This window comes from Myotis brandtii, unplaced genomic scaffold (assembly GCF_000412655.1).
Source record: "Myotis brandtii unplaced genomic scaffold, ASM41265v1 scaffold834, whole genome shotgun sequence".
Taxonomy (NCBI): domain Eukaryota; kingdom Metazoa; phylum Chordata; class Mammalia; order Chiroptera; family Vespertilionidae; genus Myotis; species Myotis brandtii.
The window spans coordinates 864809-884286 of NW_005371386.1; the positions used below are offsets into that span (position 1 = coordinate 864809).

General features: G+C 38.6%; 1 protein-coding gene across 2 annotated transcripts in view; it reads right to left on the bottom strand.

Moving 5' to 3' along the window:
* The window catches only part of DMD (dystrophin), a 154783-nt gene that overhangs the window by 3611 nt on the left and 131694 nt on the right, over nt 1-19478 (bottom strand). Inside the window, exons 13-15 of one of the 2 annotated variants that reach the window (XM_014531976.1) lie at nt 18662-18785; nt 13076-13168; nt 4822-4853 (exon numbers count right to left, since the gene is read on the bottom strand). In XM_014531976.1, the coding sequence (XP_014387462.1) occupies nt 4822-4853; nt 13076-13168; nt 18662-18785 (249 nt within the window). The remainder of the gene's footprint in view (nt 1-4821; nt 4854-13075; nt 13169-18661; nt 18786-19478) is intronic. The other variant, XM_014531975.1, reaches the window with a different exon arrangement.

Consider the following 19478-nt stretch of genomic DNA (forward strand, 5'->3'; position numbering starts at 1 on the left):
ATCTGCTGATGGGCACTTAGGCTGTTTCCAAATCTTAGCTATGGTAAACTGTGCCTCTATGAACATAGGGATGCATATATACTTTCTGATTGGTGTTTCTAGTTTCTTGGGATCTAAGGCTATGGTGGAGGTGGCTATTTGCTTTCTGCTTTTACTTGGGTTGAAAAAGAAACTCTTGATGAGACCTTTCTGTACACTATTAATGTTTGAATTAGAAAACTTCAAAATAAAAATCACTGTTCATTCCAAATTACTCTAGACTAGAGCCTAATTATAATATGACCCACATGTTTAGCATGGATTTGGGTGTCCTGTGAGTCAAGTTTTGATCTCCTAAATGAGGGTTAACTATCAGAATCACCTTTTAATAATAATGTGACATGACCTGGCATTAATCCCCCAGCACAGAACACAGAGGCAGCACAATATCCCTGGGTACTTTGTGGCAAAATCCCAATCTAGAGTAAAATGATGTGAGACATACCGCATGGCTTGACTTTTCATATTTTTATATGGCTTATTTTAATTCTTGGACATCAGTAAGTCATTCCACTATTCAAGTACTGCCTTTGAAATGAAAAATGCTTTACTAGGCTATTACTACCTTGCCATGTATCAACTTTACAGATTGCCATAGTAATTGTTAAAATCTCTATAAAAATTAAAGATAGACTAGGACAGGCATTCTGTCCTAATATTTATTTCAAGAGATGTCGTTTTTATATATACGAGAGAGAGAGGATCTGGAGAGTATTCATAGGCGCGCACTTACACAGTGATGGCACCAGATCAAACTAAGACTTATTAAAACTGTAATGCCATTCAGCCATTAAAAGGTGACCAAGTTTATAAATCTCTTTGAACTTAGTGCAAAGAGTTTCTGTGAGAACTAATTACTAGTATATTTTTAAAAAATCACTATGGATTTTGGTTGAGATTGCAAACATAAAAACTTTTAACAAAACATGTACTACTTAGAGAGTGGGCCAAGTGTTTGGCAGCCTTCAGTGGAACTGAAATAGTCATTGGATTTTCTAAACCAGGGGTCCTCAAACTACAGCCCGCGGGCCACATGCAAATACAAATATTGTATTTGTTCCCGTTTTGTTTTTTTTACTTCAAAATAAGATATGTGCAGTGTGCATAGGAATTTGTTCACAGTTTTTTTTTAAACTATAGTCCGGCCCTCCAACGGTCTGAGGGACAGTGAACTGGCCCCCTGTTTAAAAAGTTTGAGGACCCCTGTTCTAAACCATCAATAACCACAGGAAGACAGGGGGTCCTTTGCTGTTCTTTTGAGCTTAGAGCACAGATATATAACTGATGCCATTAGGTTAGAGGGCTTCCCTTGTATCTATTTTTGACTGCCCTGAAACCCTGGGAAATCGCAATTATTCATGCATAATTGGAAATGGATGGACTAACTGTACATTCTTAATTACTTGCCATATTAACAGCAATCAGCGAAGCCAGTAAAAACAAAACTCAAGACCCTTTCAATTTGATATCTGAATAGAATTCCAACTATTTCTCATTACCCACATATAGTCCACCTTGTAGCTAGAAAATATGTTACAAACATAAAACAGGGAAGAATTCATTTTTTCCCACTGGCTTATTGATAATAATCAAAACAGGCCTATTTTAGATTGTTTGCTATGAGATGTGGATTGCAGTTCTAAAGATAACAAAGACAAGTGAATGCATTTCTAGATTACAGCAGGTCCTTGAATAACATTTTGTTCACCGTCGTTTTGTTATAACATTGGTGAGCTCTCGTAGGAACCCAACTCTTGTTGATATCAACTAGCCTATGGCAAAAGTGGTTTCATCATATGTAATTTCACTTAAAGCCAAGAACCTACTGCTGATGCTAAGTGAGGACTTACTGTATATAACCAAATGGTGCTTGTGCTCCTTGACATGGTGATCAGTTACTACCCGAACAGAAAACTTGAGTCTCTCAAAAGGCATGAGTTCTAGGTACGTCTGCTATTGAAAAAGTGACCCGGTAAAATTACTTATTATTCTTAATATACCATACACACACCCAAAGAATGGTAGGTGGCCTTTTAACCTGTCTAGCCGGTTCATGTTCACCAAATGACCTCACGGTTGTTCCTATGCTAGAAAAATGGTGTTCAGTCACCTCACCATATCTACATTAGGCCTTTGGTCACTTTATTTACAAATACCTGTTTCACCAGAATAGTGATTCCAATGTTTTTCATGGATGTTTTCGTTAGAGCCAGAAAAGAAATCTGTCTCTTTGACAAAATACTGCCTCAAAGAATCATATATCTCAATCCACTGGAGGCATAAAACTGCACCCTGCTATGGATACAGAAAATAGAGCTTTACCCTGGTTCTATTGTCCAGTGTATAAAGCAGAACATTAGAGAGGCCATTAATTTTACATGACAGGTATTCCTAAAGTCAAAATTAAAATCTTATATTATGAGCATGAAAGGCACTGAAAAGCAGGCGGGATTCAGGCATCTATAATCAGCGTCAGGAACAAGCTGACACAAAAATACATCTGTAGAACGTATTAATTTAATCCATTTTAATGCAAGGATTGTTGAACACAAAGGCACCATGCGTTGAACATTAGGGCAGTGGTATGTTTTTCCAAGTTGGCGCGAACTGCGACACATCCAGTCTCACGCGCCACCGCTGCCTAAGGGAGTTATTTTCCGCCGTGATTGGAATTGAGACTTTCTGGCAGCGAGCCAAGACCTCAATAGCAATCTGGCACTCTATTTTTAAAAAATATAATGCCCAAATAAATGGCCAAAGCAAAGCCAGAATACTGCAGTGAAATCTGCTTATCTTTCCTTTTCTATAATTTCATCTTTGGGGAGGGAAAGATCTGGTCTACTATACATTTGGGGTATTTTCATAGCATTAAAAATATCACTATTGCCCTAACCAGTTTGGTTCAGTGGATAGAGCATCGGCCTGCGGACTGAAAGGTCCCAGGTTCGATTCCGGTCAAGGGCATGTACCTTGGTTGCGGGCACATCCCCAGTGGAGGGTGTGCAGGAGGCAGCTGATCTATGTTTCTCTCTCATCGATGTTTCTAACTCTCTATCCCTCTCCCTTCCTCTCTGTAAAAAACCAATAAAAAATATATTTTTAAAAAAAGAAAAAAATATAGCTATTATTTTGGTTCTCTGGCTTTCTGGAAACTTAAGTGACTATCATGTGCCTCAGGTAGTAAAGTTTCCAAATGCCTATATGACTTCAAATATAGCTGCTGGCCTTTTCTAAAATTCATTCATGAGAGAAACATGTTCAGGGTGGTCAAGATTATGGTGCAACTTTTTGCAAGTTAAAAGAAATGTTAAGGAGCACTTACCATCAGAATGAACCCGGGACGTCTCACATAAGAAGTATGTGAGCCAGGCAAACCGTCAGGAGCATTCAATGCTTCACCGATTCAGGCTTCCTCAGTTTCTCCTCCCAGCCTACCACTCCCTCCCTGGGACCCCACTGCCCCAAGCCTTGGAAGCAGCACTGGTGTAGACACACTGAAGGATCATTCAATTATCCTTTAATTATCAGGCTTGCATGGCCTGGTGGCAGAATTCCCAGTATGACTCCTTATATTTAAATGAACGAGTGGCTACTCTTGTCCATCCTATCGCTAAGGATCCAAAACCTTCTCTTCTAAGGACTCTCCACCCACCCAGTCTGCCTCCCAGATGAGTACACGCTACTGCCATCCACGAGTGAGTTTTCCTTCTCACGTCCTTTGCACTAAACTCTTGGTAAAGACAATTTTACTTCACTTGGGCTGTCACTCAACACTTTGTCATCCAATCGTCATTTGATTAGGTAATTCAATGTCTAGCTAATATTTCTGGTAGAATAGAAGCATGAAGCAGCTTTCACTGTAAAACCCCAAACCACATACGGTGATAACGCCATATCCTACCCCCTTTAACACCAAAAGAGGCATAAAAAAACCCAACAACTCTTAAGACTCCCAACGTTCATTTTTTACCTCTAATTGGTTAACGTTCTATCTGGCTCCAAATGCCAAATGCAAAATAAGCATCCTCTCTAAAGGGCAAGTAGAGATGACACAAGCCTTTCCAACACCATTTTCCAACGTGGCAGTAAAGCATAAGAGTTAAGAGTGTGGCTCTGGAGACTGCCTGGATTCAAACTCCGTCACCTTGGACACAGTTTGCCCTTGCACTTACTCTGTTTCCTTATCTGTAAAATGGGGTTAATAAGAGTATCTACCTCATAGGCTTCTCGTGAAGCGTATATAGGAAAAAAGATGGCAAGTACTTAGAACAGTGCTTGGCACACAGTAAGTGCTCAAAAAATATTAGCTAAAGTGGGAAAGGAAGAGAGTTAGGGACCCGGAAAAAAAAAAAGAAAGAAAACAAGACAAAACGAAGACATCCCAAAAGAATACAAACCAAATGCACTGGCAGAAAATGCTAAGGTCCTGGAAGTAGTTATGTCCCAGGCTAAATTTATTTGGAAGATTTTTGTTTGTGTTGCAAATGGCAACAGATGATGAACTGCAGGCTTCCGACCCAGGGACTACGGAGGTTTGCCATTTTAAAGAGATTCCTGCTCCCCCCGACCCGTGGTCCTGTTGTCATGGTGATGACAATGGCAATGAATATTTGAGGACTGTTCCTCATGAGCTGCAAGTGGAGAGGTGACTACCATCCTTACACGATGACATGTGTAATACATACATGCGAGTGCACGCACACAATTCTTACACAAACGCCAAACATAGAAAGCGGGATGAGACAGACAGAAGCCATGGCTGTGAGTCTGAATCTCACTGACCTCTCTCATTGGCTTCCCAGGGGTATTTCTTCCTTTAATAATAGAGAGAGGAAGAGGTAGAGATATCAGAAAGGGAAAAAAATCATGCATATATATACATTTTCATACCAATTTGCTTCTTTTACCAAACTAATGTTGAGATGACAATTCATTTATTCCTTTCTGAAAAAAAATAGAAACAAAAAAAACACCCCAAAAGACACATCCAGTCAAATAACCTTTACACACACTTAAATCAGTGTAAACAGATAACACGATCCAGGAGATAGCACTTATAGAATCCATGGTGGTCATGTGGGAAAACTGGATGAGAGCTGGCACAGCATAGAAATCTGACAAATCGAACATTGTTTTTAAGAGCAACTGTAGAATGTCAAGCTTAACGTCAAAAGTCTCAGAATCTCTTTACTCTGGACTTGACAATCAACACACTGAAACATAAACAGTAGTTGTCTTTGTGTGCCCAAACTCCGCACCCCAAATGCAAAGCAGAATATCACATAGATGACAGACTCCATCCTTTTCGGAAAATTTGTTCCAGCTGGTAGAAGCTGAGCATGAACACAGTGGGACTGGGGGCATTTGAGGAAAAGAAAGAAAAAAGGGAAAGGAGATCAATCCCCCTAATGGGCAAGCCACAGAGCCGGAGCCAGGAATAAGCCTTTAACTTCCTCATGTCAGCGGGTATCAGGAGACTTGAGAGTCCATGGCTAAAGACCCACTAGCCTTATTTGCTTTATAGAATCCCACATCTATATGTATGTACTTTATTTTTGAAAAGCAGGTTTTGATGAGGAACTTTTCGATGATAATATAATTGGACAGAAAATTAGAGCCCTCTGACCATACTCCATGCCTTGGGCACGCAATTTCCTTTTAGCTCCTGAGTCTTAAAAATGAAATACTACTGGTTTTCAAACTTGGACTTCAGCAAAAATCTTCTACGAAATCCCAGTATTTACAGCAGATAAAAGCAGAACTGTGAGAGACCCAGGCCTCCCCACCCCCGACCCACCACGCTGAGGAGCTCCAAGACCAAAACTCCCTGAAACAACTTGAGAACTACTAGTCTAGAATGAGGAACTATGAAGCTACTGCTCAAAAACAAATCTTTCAAAACTCAAGTTTAGGGCTCAAAACTTCTAGTATATATTTAAAGGTTTTCTAAGTATGATTTTCCCCCCTCCCTCTCTTCCTTCCTTCTGAATTTTCCTGAATCCGAAATCTCTTAAGAGTATAAAAACTGCTTGACTGACCATGTCCTCGTGGCAAAGTATTCATGACCCTACTCAAATCAGGAAAGAAATAGGTGCCAGCACCTCAGGTGGGGAGTGGGGGGAATCCCAGTGGTAGGCCCATACCAGATGGCAGGAAAAGGGAACAGAAGAACTTTATTTCATCCTTGATGATTCAAATGAATGCCAGCATGACTTACCTATTCCTTTTGACTCCTTTAGCAAGCTACGTGTTTTGTTTTTTTTAATCGTTGTACTTCATAGTTACACTGTCTAGTAGTAGAATTAATTCCTTTCCCCTACAAGATTATGGTCTCAAGGGCAGGGCCCGCATGTTGCTTACCCACCACTCTATCCGCAATACCTTGTATTGCACCTTGATACTATGGGTATTTGATAAATGCTGCTTGAAGTGAATTAGTAGGGTAGCCACTAGGTCATGGCCATGAGTCCTTTGGTGTTTTAGGCAACTTGGCTTTGTGTGCTACCCCTCTAGCTTGGATGACAAGAGCTGGTAACTTGTTCTGGCTTGTTTCTCTGGTCTATTTTTTAGAGTTCAGAACTTTCATGAAGGACCGTGTTGTTAGAAAGCAATATGATTTAGCTCCAGAGTGTAATTACGATTACTAGAATGATAAATGCTGCATATCTTTATCCATTCTATATCAAGCCATATTCAGAGCTCTGTATCAACTGGGCACTGCCGAATATGCAGCAAATGATTTGGGTTTTGTTTCAGGTACTTCTCCAGGATCCGTATTTTATGTAATTGAGCCTCCCAGAGCCTTGTTAACCCTGATCTCTTTCAAAAGCCTCCCTCATCATTGGGTGGCAATGTGCTCATTAGCATAGTACAAAAAGACTGCCCTCTTTTTCTATAAAAAAAAGTTAAAAAAAATGTGTTCCACTGTACTAAGCATAGTTCTATACTGATAAGATGCAATACTGAAGAAAATTATTTATCAATCAAGAAATATAAGTACCAGAGCGAAGTTTTATTTCATAAATACATTCTTTGGCAATGAGGTGCCTTAGACATTCACTGAGGCTGTCCATCTGGCAATGTGGGATGTTGTCAGGAAATGAATCAAGAGAAAAAGGGAAATGTGCTAGCACATCCTGAGTCTAAATATAGGGCTTGGACAGGTCTGGATAAGTCAAGTTTACTCAGGCAGTAAGAACTTAAGATGATTGGTGGTAATTCTTTAATTCAATGTCAGTTTCTGGGTACCATTAGCTTCTTTATCTCAGTCCACTGACCAGTTTGAAAAGTGCAGAATGAGTTCCTTCCTTAGGATTTCTGTTTCAATACAAGTAAAAGAAGATTCTAATGGTCATACTTGAAATATATTGAAGCATGCTGGGTCTTTGATGAACAGGGATATAAATGTATAGTCGATTCAAATGCAGTTTTGATGAGCTCAAAGTTGATCAGCACCTAAGCCTGTGGTTGTATGTAATGAGCTAGAATGGATAACAAAATAACAGTGTGAAGCAGGGACTGGTAAACTGTCTCTGTAAAGGCCAGAGAGTAAAGATTTTAGGTTCCCAGGCCACTCTATCCCTGTAGTGACTTTCAGCTCTACCATAGCTACTCTGCCACTATAGTGAGAAATTGTGGTAAACAATATGTAATTGAATGGTTGTGGCTCTGTACCAATAAAACTTTATTTACAAAACCAGGATCTGGACCCATGGACTGTAGTTTGCAGGCCCCAAGTGTAAAGGAATGAGAGCTAAAATCCTTCATGGAGGCAGAAAGGAAACACAGTGGTTCCTGCTTCCGCCCTGGTTCTTTATGTTGTTCTTCCATTAAAGAATCACAGATAAGACTTGAATTTTAAAGGATGGCAGGTTTTGCAAAGCTGCTGGGTTGCTAATTTAGAGGCATGTCACAGAATTTATGTGGGCTTATTTGGAAGGGACAGGAAGTATGAGAGTGACAGGCTGCTATGGGTTGTTGGGGATAAAATTTATGTGGCACAGGTCAGCAGGTAAGCGATTATACAAGCGGCAGAAATACCCGCATAGTACTGCTAATTGCTTCCTGAATTATCTTGCTGTACTAAGAGCTTATGTTGGATCCTCGCATTCATTAATCTATGTACAGTGGCACCTCGTTTTGAGAAAGCCCAATATCATACTGCTGACTAGGGGAGCACTTCTTTCATGAATATAAAAATACCTTTGTTAGACTGCTAAATAATCAGATGTGTGTGGGCAAGTAACTTAAAGAGTTTAATTTAAAATTATGTTTATTGTTCATTCTACCCATGTAGTATTCCTAAAGAATAATGGTGGAGATTTAGAAAGTGTTTACAGTAGATAATGATTTCTATTACACTGGAATTCAACTTCTACATATACTTTTATAGAGAGATGGACAGATTATAGATAGATAAATAGATTAGAGAGAAATTGGTTGACATCCTGTGTTTAATATACATTGAGCCACTCAAATCTCCCAAGTGGCTGTGAACAGCCAACTATATATATCTAGAAATTAATCAGGAAAGATATAATCACAAAGCTAAATGTGAACCCATCCACACCTTGAACACCCTGCCGTTTATATTGGCTATTATGCAGGACAGTTTCGCCATCAGCTTATCACTACATGGAGAAGCATGTAACCCCTTTATTAATTTGGATAACAGTTTAGTAAGGCCATTGAGAGAAGACCAGAAGGCTAATTTAACTTGCTGAATGGCCATGAACCAGGCACTTAACTTCTTTGGGCTTCCAGGTACTTTTAATGAAAATGAAAGATGAAGGTTAGCTGATACTTTAAGACTTGACCTCTGAGTCAAAACTGTGGCAGAGGGTAACAAAGAAATTGTAAATTTAAATTACACAGTAACTCCCCTACCTATATACTTTATATTTATGGAAAACATAGTATAGTTTTTTTTTAAAAAAGTATTTCCCTCTGTGGGCAATTACCTAGCAGGGTTAAGTAAACCACGAGGTGGTATTTAAGAGCACATTTCCACTAAATGTCAGACCTTGGGCTCAGACATCTGTTCTGAGTTACTCAAACAGCTGTCCAAAACAGCTGTAGTAACCGTGAACTTCATTTTTTGTAACACAGCATCGGGAACATGGATGGCAGGCTAATATCCTCTAAGACATTAGCAAGGTCTTAGCAGAAATTTGCATGGTAAAAATTCTAAAATTTCATTTTCCTTAAAAGTATATCCACCTGGGTAAGAAAAACTGAGATTGGTTAGGTCAATAGTTTGAAACCACTGGATCAGAAAATCAATTTAGTGGGTTGCAAGCAGCAGTTTATTTTTCAGTAGATAACACATAGGAATAGTGTGAATTATATGTAGTATGGTAAGAACTACTGCTTGAAACATTTGCTTCTGATCTTTGTATGTACAGGGTGGGGCAAAAGTAGATTTATAGTTGTTCATATGGAAAATAATACAAGAATAAACTCTGTTTCTCATACTCACAACTGTAAACCCACTTTTGCCTACCCTGTACACGTGACTATAAACGTATATGTGTGGTGTATATATAGATGTTCCCATTAAACCCTACCATGTATTTATATTTTCTCTATTCTTTAAAAATGAGAAATGCTTTTAGTTAGAAATAAGACATACAAAAATACACTTTGGGGAGTATGTTGATAATATTTTTGCAGTGACACTTTTTATCCTTTGAATTTAGGGAGAAAAAGTGTGATGTGACTTATAAGAAATATATATTTGGTCTTTGTCCTTCCTTAGCACAGAAATGCTAAAATCCTTGGAATTTCCTCTGATGAGAAGCATCAAGGTGCCTTTTATGTCAATGAGCACCTAGAGATGGAGGCTGGGAGCCAACTATGTGATTAGAGGGTTGGAACTTTCGGTCCTACTCCCAGACTGCAGGGTTAGGGGAGGGGATGAAGATTCGGTTCAATCACCAGTGGCCAATGAGTTCATCAATAAGACCTATGTAATGAAGCCTCCATAAAAATCCAAAATGATGTGGTTTGGGCCGCTTTTGTGTTAACGAACACATGGAGATTCGGGGAGAGTGGAGCTCCCAGAGGACCTGGAATCTCCATGCCGCTTCCCCATACCTTGCCCTATGCATCTCTTCCTGCTGGCTGTTCCTGAGTTAAATGCTTTTCTAATAAACAGGTGATCTAATAAGCAACTCGTTTTTGCTGAGTTCTGGGAGCCCCTTGAGAACGTTAATCTAACCCAAAGGAGGGGGTCCAGTTTTGTAGGACTGAGTCATGAACCTGTGGGATGTGATGCAACCTCCAGGTAGATAGTGTCCGGATTGAGTTGCAGTGTAGGATTCCCAGCTGGTGTCAGAGAATTGCCTGTTGTTGGTGTGGAGGAAACCCCCACACATTGGGATTGGGTGCAGAATCATAAAAAGGCCTATAATAAGGCCAAGTTTGGCAGGAAGTAGCAAGAAAAGTAAAAATGTCAAGGTCATAGCATTACAAAATACCAGGCAGATCTAGCTCCTTGTCTACTCTCCTATTATGTTTGTTTGATGGTGTTTTTTTCAGGAAAATGATTTCATTCTCGAAGGCCATCACAGTACTATTGAGTAAGTAGGATCTTACTTAAAGAAATTGATATCAGATAAAGCCTCCGTATACCATATTTGAAAACTCCAATTAACACTCAGGGGACAATATTGCTTCCATAAGCACTAATTTAGTAAACACTATGCAGGCGGCCTGAATAGTTGCCCAAGTTTCCATATAAGTAAATCCACATCATACAAGTAGCATAAGAGATGCGAACTACCAGCTATCATAGCAGAGGAAGCATATTTCTAGTCTTGCAGGTGGCTACTTCCATACCCATGTGGTATCCAGCTTTAAGGACTCTGCCAGGGGATGCAGGGAGAGAATGCCAAGGATTTCACCTTCAAGACACTTAGGATGGCCCTAGCCGGTTTGGCTCAGTGGATAGAGGGTCGGCCTGCGGACTGAAGGGTCCCAGGTTCGATTCCGGCCAAGGGCACATGCCTGGGTTGCGGGCTCGGTCCCCAGCAGGGGTTGTGCAGGAGGCAGCCGATCCATGATTCTCTCTCATTGATGTTTCTATCTCTCTCTCTCTCTCCCTTCCTCTCTGAAATCAATAAGAACATATAAAAAAAAGACACTTAGGATGGACCAGAGACCCAGTACAAAAGGCTGCTATGGGGAATGAGGCATGAGCCCTGCTCTAGCTTCTCCTCTGCTAGACTCTAGTTGTTTAGATGTGAAAGAAATGCACAGGGCACCAACATATAACCACTAACTTCCCACAGAGCAGGTAACTTGCTTTCAGTTTAAGGGGCTGGGATGAGACAGTGTCCATGACCTTCAAGGGAAAGCTTGGGGTCCATGGAATGTGTGTGAGATGTTGAGGCCCAAAGTCCCTGCCCGACCAGTAGCTGTGTGATTTTGAAGAAGACACTTGCTCAGTCTGAAGCTAACCTCCTATTTATCTAAAAGGGTGCTTCTAGGGTTCATCGTGTCGTAGACATCTCCATTACAGCAATAATAGTACTGTACTGTGATTTGAACTTTGGAAATCTGCATCCACTGTGGACCATGAGCACCTAAAAGACAAGGAACTTGACATTTCTTCATTGCATCCCTAACCCCCTCCACTGGTCCATAGTAGGTGCTGGTAAAAGCTGGCAGGATAAAGGTGAAAGCATGTGATTTATGTCAAACTGGCATATGGTCTCATTATGATTCATAGCATCTGGGGAGAGAAGACAGCTAAGATAGTCAGGATGGGGATGAGAGTGGTGGGTGTGGGGTGGGTGGAAGACAGATAAGATTTTTATCTGTTAGAATCAACATATCAGAGATGCTCTGTGGTAGAAAGATGGCTGGTGCAGATGTTTAAAATTAGCTTCCCCTGACGGTTCCTTAGCAACCCTCTATCAGAACATTATTGCTTTTAATGTGCACTGCACTACGTTACTCATACATCGAGTAGCTAGGAAATGGCCATTGTGCACCGAGAGTGAACAAAAAGACAGGACTCAAAACACCATCGTCAGCGCCCTTAGGGAGAGGAACAAATAGCCAGATTCTCTGGAGCCCTTCCCTCTTGGGCTGCCCATTAGGGGTGCCAATCACTGGCCACAAAGCCTTGTGTTTTCCCTCTTTGGCTTCTCCTGACTTTCCTTTGTTTGCTCACAGGCATTGGCTGCCATTCCTTTTATTCACTGAAGGGAAGTGGGTCAGTGACTTTGTTTTACGTCAGGGCAGTAAACTTAAAGAAAAACTCCAAAAAATTAACAGCAGCAGCACAGTACCTCCTTGGATGAGGCAAAACATCTAAAGCTCATACGGGCTGGAGGGAAAATACGGTGGGGGAAAATGCTATTTTTGAATGAGGGGCTAAGTATACAAGGTCAAAGTGATGGGGAGAAAGAAATTAAAGGCATTAATAATGTCAATGCCTTTCTTTGTGAAGGTAGTATTCCATCTCTGGAAGTAAAAAAAGTAACAAAATAGTATATAAAAATTTAAATCTACTTATATTTAAATGATGGGATAAGACACAATTTTTAAATATAAAGGGCATCAAATTGCAAGTTAGAGTTCCCACCACCACTATATACCAGGCATGTCCTGGACTCGCTGTATTGTATAGTTAACTGTATGTCCCTGGCAAAGGCACCATTAGGGCACTAAATTCCTCGTCTGTAAAAGTTACATAATTGCTCTTACGTAAAACCTACCTCATAATTAACTCTGCAGAGTAATGTGCAAAGCAAGTAAAATACTTTCGAAATGCAAGTTAGTATTCTATATTTCCAGAATCATCTAGATTACACAGGTATTTAATTTTAACCAGAATCTATGACCAGAAAATTCAGTCATCCAAACCAGAAATTCACATTTAAAAATAAAATCTTCTCACAGTGATTCCAAATTGGCATTCTGTCAGCATATGTTTATTAAATGTGGAAAACGGACATACTAGCTGGGTATTTCCGATAGTGGCCTAACTCCAGTAAGTCTGAGTTTACCGCCAGGTAGTGCAGCTTACCTCTTGAACTAGGGAAGGAGTTGTTGAGTTGCTCCATCACTTCCTCTAACCCTGTGCTTGTGTCCTGGGGAGGACTCAGAAGATCTTCCTCACCTTAATGAAAGCAAACACAAACAATGGAAAATTACACTTAAGGAAAAAATTAGAGATACTAGAGAAAAGGCCCATGATTGCATTCTAGAAATCCATTAAAAATTCATTTCCACTTGTTCATAAATAATATAAATAAAAATACCCCTTTAAGCTTACTAATTAGGGAACAACTCCTTGAAGGGAAGAATTCCATGTGGGGATTTATCTATGTCATTATCTTTGCAGAAGAAAACTGTACATGTGTTTAAAGTTTAAGGTAAAGTTGACATAGGTTTCTTGTGTCCTATTAACAAAGGTGAGACATTTTTCTTTGTACTAAAAATTATTATTGGACACTTGCAGTGTATTTTCAACACAAAAGAAAATAAGACTGTGACATTTTGCATTTATGAAGGTAAGAAAGAAAGGAGTGGAGACACTGAGTATTTTCACCACTTTTTCCTTTGACATTTAACCAAAACTACAAACAAAAATGAAGTACCTTTAAAGTCCAATGTAACAGGGAGAAATAAAAGTTGTATGTGACTTATATAGGTGATAAAATATTAATATTTGAAGAACTGTGGATATGGGGAATAGCGGGGAGTTACGTTCCTTTCCTCTTTGTTACATGGGACTACTTTATCATAATATTGTTTTTGGAGGCTAATAAGGGGAAACTTTTTTTAATTTTTGAGAATTTGTTTATGTGAGGAGAGAATGGTGATTTGGAAGGCAAAAAAATGTAGGGATGGATGGCTTTCCTCAGGGAATGAGAGTTTCCTTGTAGGTTTTGTTGATCTGTGTTCTCTGTTTAGTCACATGTCAAAGAAATACACCTCAAACAGCATTTCAGTAAGGGAAAATTTTCTCAAGTGAAAACAAAATTATTTTGAACTTTGAAGGTCCTTGGAAACGAATTTTTCATAACATTGTCTTCTAATAGTGAAAATAACTTCTCTTCCATCTCACTTTGTTCCAGCATATTGTCACTTTCACCTAAAAGAAGACCTTGCTTCAGCAAGTCACCAATAAGGAAGGAAACCTAGTTTCACATCTGATCAGGAAATGACTGGAGAGCCAGTGATATAATGACTTAATGTTAATATTTAAGGTCCCTGCCACTTAAATTTTCAACTATGATTATAATCCTGCATTTATTAAGTTCTCATCCTTGGTTTTTAAGCGCAAGCTTAAAGAATGCTTGGCAGTGCTCACTATTAAGACAAAATCAGCCTGGCCGGCATGGCTCAGTGGTTTGAGCGTTGACCTATGAACCAGATGATCACAGTTCTACTCCAAGGTGATTCCCACAAACATGCATAAAACTCCCTTTTTGATTATTAGCTATAACTGTCACGGCTTGTTTGAAGTCGGCCCCCAAAAATGACTGGAACATTTTTTAAATGAATGTTTCAAAATAAGGAAAGACAATCAAAGTTAAAATATACCCTGATATAGCATAATGTGATAGACACTGAGGAAGTGGAGAAAAAAGAAGTGAAATGACTCAAAGTTAATCTGGGAAAAAAGAAATGGAATGGTTTGCTATGGGCAAGATCTTTTTAAAGTCTTCTGAAACTCAGCAAGATGTTAGGCTTTCTTGAAAGGATGACAACTCATCTGACTCACTTCCCTTTCCTCAATTCAAATGATGATTTTCCTACTTGCTTAAGAAATGACTTTAGCCAGAACCTATGCAGAAAAGACCTAAGAAACCTTATTCCTGTAATTTTGCTTACACCTAAGCAAAGTATTTTCTCTTTATACAAAAGGGAACTATGTACTAGAAAATTATTCTCTCTTAAAAAGGGGTCTGTGTATTAGCAACTATGCCCATCATTATTTTTCTTTGGATTTCTTAAATCACATATAATGTTTTTAACCAATTTCCAACTTGATGTGTGATTACTTCATGACATGTTTTTTCTGCTTTCCTCCAGTTTTTCAGAAGAAAATAAATGATTTATCTAGTACTTGATGTAAGCTTCAATTACTTTTTAAAATTATATTTGGGGTAGATGGTTTCAATTTTACATTAAAATGCTGTGTATAAGTTCTTTAATTATGGTATACAATGATAATAGTGATTATTAGCCAGTCGGTGTTCAATGGTGGTGAAAAATATTAAAATTAATAGCTAATATTCTTTTATCTCATTGTGGTTACAAATTGCATTTCCCTGATGATTAGTGATGTTAAGCACCTTTTCATGTACCTGCTGGCCATCTGTGTTGCTTCTTTGGAAAAATGTCTATTCAGATCTTGTGCTCATTTTTGAATCAGATTTTTTTCTATTGAATTGTATGAGTTCTTTATATATTTTGGATATTAACCCCTTATCAGATATATGATTTGCAAATACTTTGTCCCATCCCATAGGTTGCCTTTTTATTTGGTTGATGGTTTCCTTTGCTGTAACAGAGCATTTTCTTTGATGTAGTCACACTTATTATTGCTTTTGTTGCCTTTGCTTTTGATGCCAACTCCAAAAATTTCATCACCAAGACTGATATCAAGGAGCTTACTGCCTACCTTTTCTCCCAGGGGTTTTATGGTTTCAAGTCTTATGTTCAAGCCCTTAATCCATTTTGAGCTGATTTTTCGATATAAGATAGTGGTCTTCTTTCATTCTTTTGCATGTGGATACCCAGTGTTCCCAACACCACTGACTGATGAGACTATCCTTACCCATTGTATGTTGTTGGCTCCTTTGTTGTAAATAAATAGACTATGTATGCATGCATTTATTTCTGGGCTCTATTCTGTTCTGGTCATCTACGAGTCTGTTTTTATGCTAATACTATATTATTTTGACTACTATGGCTTTGTCATATAGTTTGAAATGAGGAAGTACGATGCCTCCTGCTTTGGTCTTCTTTCTCAAGATTGGTTTGGCTATTCAGGATCTTTTGTGGTCATGTTTGAAGGCAGTAAAAAATTGGGTTGCAGAGGAAAGTGGATTTTGAATACCATGCTAAGGAGTATGAACTTTATTCTGTAGGCAAACAGGAGTCACAAACATATTTAAGGAGAAGAATAATATACAATCTGAATGTTAGGAGAGTAACTGGAAACATCTGGAAGATGGCTTGAAAAGGGAGAGGGACAAAAAAAAAAGAAATCAATTAGGAGAGTACTCATATTGTCTGTTCAGCTGATCACATGATGAAGGCTAAATTTGGGCAGAAAAAATGAATTGAAGAGTTCTGCTCTTTATAAGAGAGGTAAAACAGATTGACCTTGATGATTTGATTGATGATGGTAGGACTTAGCTAAAGAAATTAAGGAAAGGGTTGGTTTTAGAAGTGATGGATATATTTAGTGCCTGGTTGTGGTGATCATATCATGGGGTGTATACATATGTCCAAGTTCATCCAAATGCATATATTAAATGTATGCAATTTTTGTATATCAATTATACTTCAAGGGAGCTTAAAAGTAAAAGAAAGTAGATGAAGGGACAAAGTGTAGAAAATGACTGCCTTTGTGTAGTTTGGAAAATTGGAAGAAATGTTCTGGAGGTTGATCAGGATTTCAGATTGGGTTATATTTTTATCCAGAAGACACTCAGTAGAGAGATTTAGGACTTATGGTTATCAACATGGCAGAAGCCAAGAAATTGAAGTAGTGCCAAGAAAGAGTAAAGGGGAAGGAGAGAGAATGTTAGGAAAGCCTTCAGGTGATGAGCCGAGAAAGATACAACATCGCCTATGTGGTAATTGCTTATAAAATATTTAACTTTAATCCTATCATGACTAAACAAGCAGACAGACGCAAATTGAGGAACATTCTACAGAGCAACTGGTTTGACCTCTTCTAAAATGTCACTGCCATGAAAAATGTAGAGAGCCTGGGGAAGTGTTCTAGATTAAAGGAGACTAAAGAGACATGGTAACTAGATGCACAGCATGACCTTGGTTGGATGCTGAATGAAAAAAAAAAAGCAAAAAGCTATACAGAATATCATTGGCAGAACTGGGGCTATTTGAATTTTAAATTATGTATTAGAGAATAGTATTGTATCAGTGTTAATTTCCTGAGTGTGATAATTCTATTGTAGTCATGTATGCAAAGATCTTTCACCTTGGAAGATACATGTTGAAGGATTTAGGAGTAAAGTGTCATTATGCATGAAACATAATCATTAAGTGGGCTAGTGAAATGAGAAACAAATCAATAAACTCTACACATGCATAAAATATGCACATAAAATATAAATATATACAGTATATATAAAGCTGTTAACATATAGATATACAAAATAGATGTGACTATAAATAAATAAAGCAAAGGTGGCAAAAACACTGAATTAACTGCAATTCTGCCATAAGTTTGAAATTGTTCTAAATCAGAAGCTAAGGAGTCATTAGACATAAGGAGTCGTTAGGAAGTCATAGGCTCCTGTGTGTGTAGCTCATGAAAGCCAAGAGAACATAACTGTTAATTTCTATTTATTTGTCTGTCTTTTCCAATAGAATGTAAACTTTATTAGGACACTCTTCCAGTAAACACACATATAGTGCACAGAGACTTACCAGTGATAAGTATTTCATGCTTTGAGGAAGCACTCCACTCATTACATAGATCACCTACTATGAATTCACCCATATTTCACTTTAAAAAGGTCATTGGGGTTGTTCATTTAAAGAATGTAACTCTCTATCCAGAATATGGTTCATAGACTTTGGCACATAGACCTTCAAAGTATGGGGACACCCATTGCATTTGTTTAAATACCTGTGGGCATCCTTCAAGAAGATGGTTGGGTTTTTTTTTCTTCTTAAATGAAGTTGCTTTATACATTTAAAAAAATCTCCTTTGAATTCAGTCTTTACTCTCAAGAGAACAAACTTAACGAAAGAGCCTACCCATTTTATATTGGCAAGTTATCTCAGCCTATCCCAGCCTCCAGAATATAGCAGTTTTGTCCTTGGATTCAAGTTCTACCACAATCTTCTTGGCTCCACAAATCATCAGGACCGGGGCCTGATGTGCACTTTACCTTGGGTGCTTTCATGGGCACGCTGCCTCTTTGCGGGTGTTGACATGCCTAAATAATTAATGCTTCTAAGCACCCAGGGCTCTGAGTCTCATGGCTAAAATATGTGACTCAGTTTCATATGCTTTGCTTACTTCAAAAAAGGGGAAAACCCTGCAGTAGGAAATAACAACAGTGGTTCTAAAACTCAGTTGTTTTTAGAATTTATGGAGTTTTCAAAGGCACACAGTATCTTTTCATATACTGAGCGATCTTTTACAGACCCGACCGTCTGCTAGCTATCTTCAGATCTCATGTGGAGACGACAAATCTAACGCAGAGATTGCCCTAAATTACTAAGGTGTGGGAAAGCCAGGAAAACAACATCAAACATTTTCTCTTCCTTCACAATGCTTTGCCCAGAAATGATATTAGATAATTTAGTCGACGATTTGAAGGTCTCAGCAAGGAGTTCACCCTTTCCAGACCTTAAGAGATAACAAAATCCAGGAGTACCTAAGACAGACACTTACCCATGGATTCTGAAGTCTGACTGCCAACCACCCGGAGCAGCATAGGCTGACTGCTGTCTGACCTCTGAAGAGAGGTAGAAGGCGAGGACACAGTTGTTCCATTCACCTTGGCCTCTGCTTGGGGCTAAGGCATCCAGAAGAAAACAGAATTATTTTTCATAGTAAACACTCAGATATATAAACATAAAACCATTATAGACATTCAGAACTCAGAAATGATGACCTTTCCTACTTAGAAACCTCCCAAAGATTGTTAAATTTGGGAAATTTCACCATTGATGAGCTCCATGGATATTGTTTTTGTGTCTGAGTTGTGCCCCTTACATGGTTGAAAAAAAAAATCACAGCTTCAGTGAAAAAGGATATATAAAAATCAGCAGACTAAATCATTAAAATATTTAGGTCATGTGAGAATGGTGAAACCATTGGGGGCCACAAAAAATGTAGTGGAGAATTCATACTGTTGTGAAGCAAGATGGAGAAAACATATCCTAAAAGGTAAAATTCTCAGAAAGCCAGGACCATGTACAGGTAGGGTCTACTACAATGCAGTATCTTACTAGGTTTTCAATGGAGGCTTAAAAATTATATTTTAGAAAACATAAGAATAAAACCCCAAGGTATACCAGAAATTACAGTAATACTAATTGCTAAAAAGAGAGTTCCATTTTAAGAGGTACAATTTTCACTTTTAGAAAACTAGTGGAAACCTTTAGATACTTTTTTTTAAAGATGAAGTTTAAATCATTCAAATAAAAACATTTTTGTAGGAAACAATCTTGAACAAATATTAGCAAGCACACTAGTTTTCCTCCTC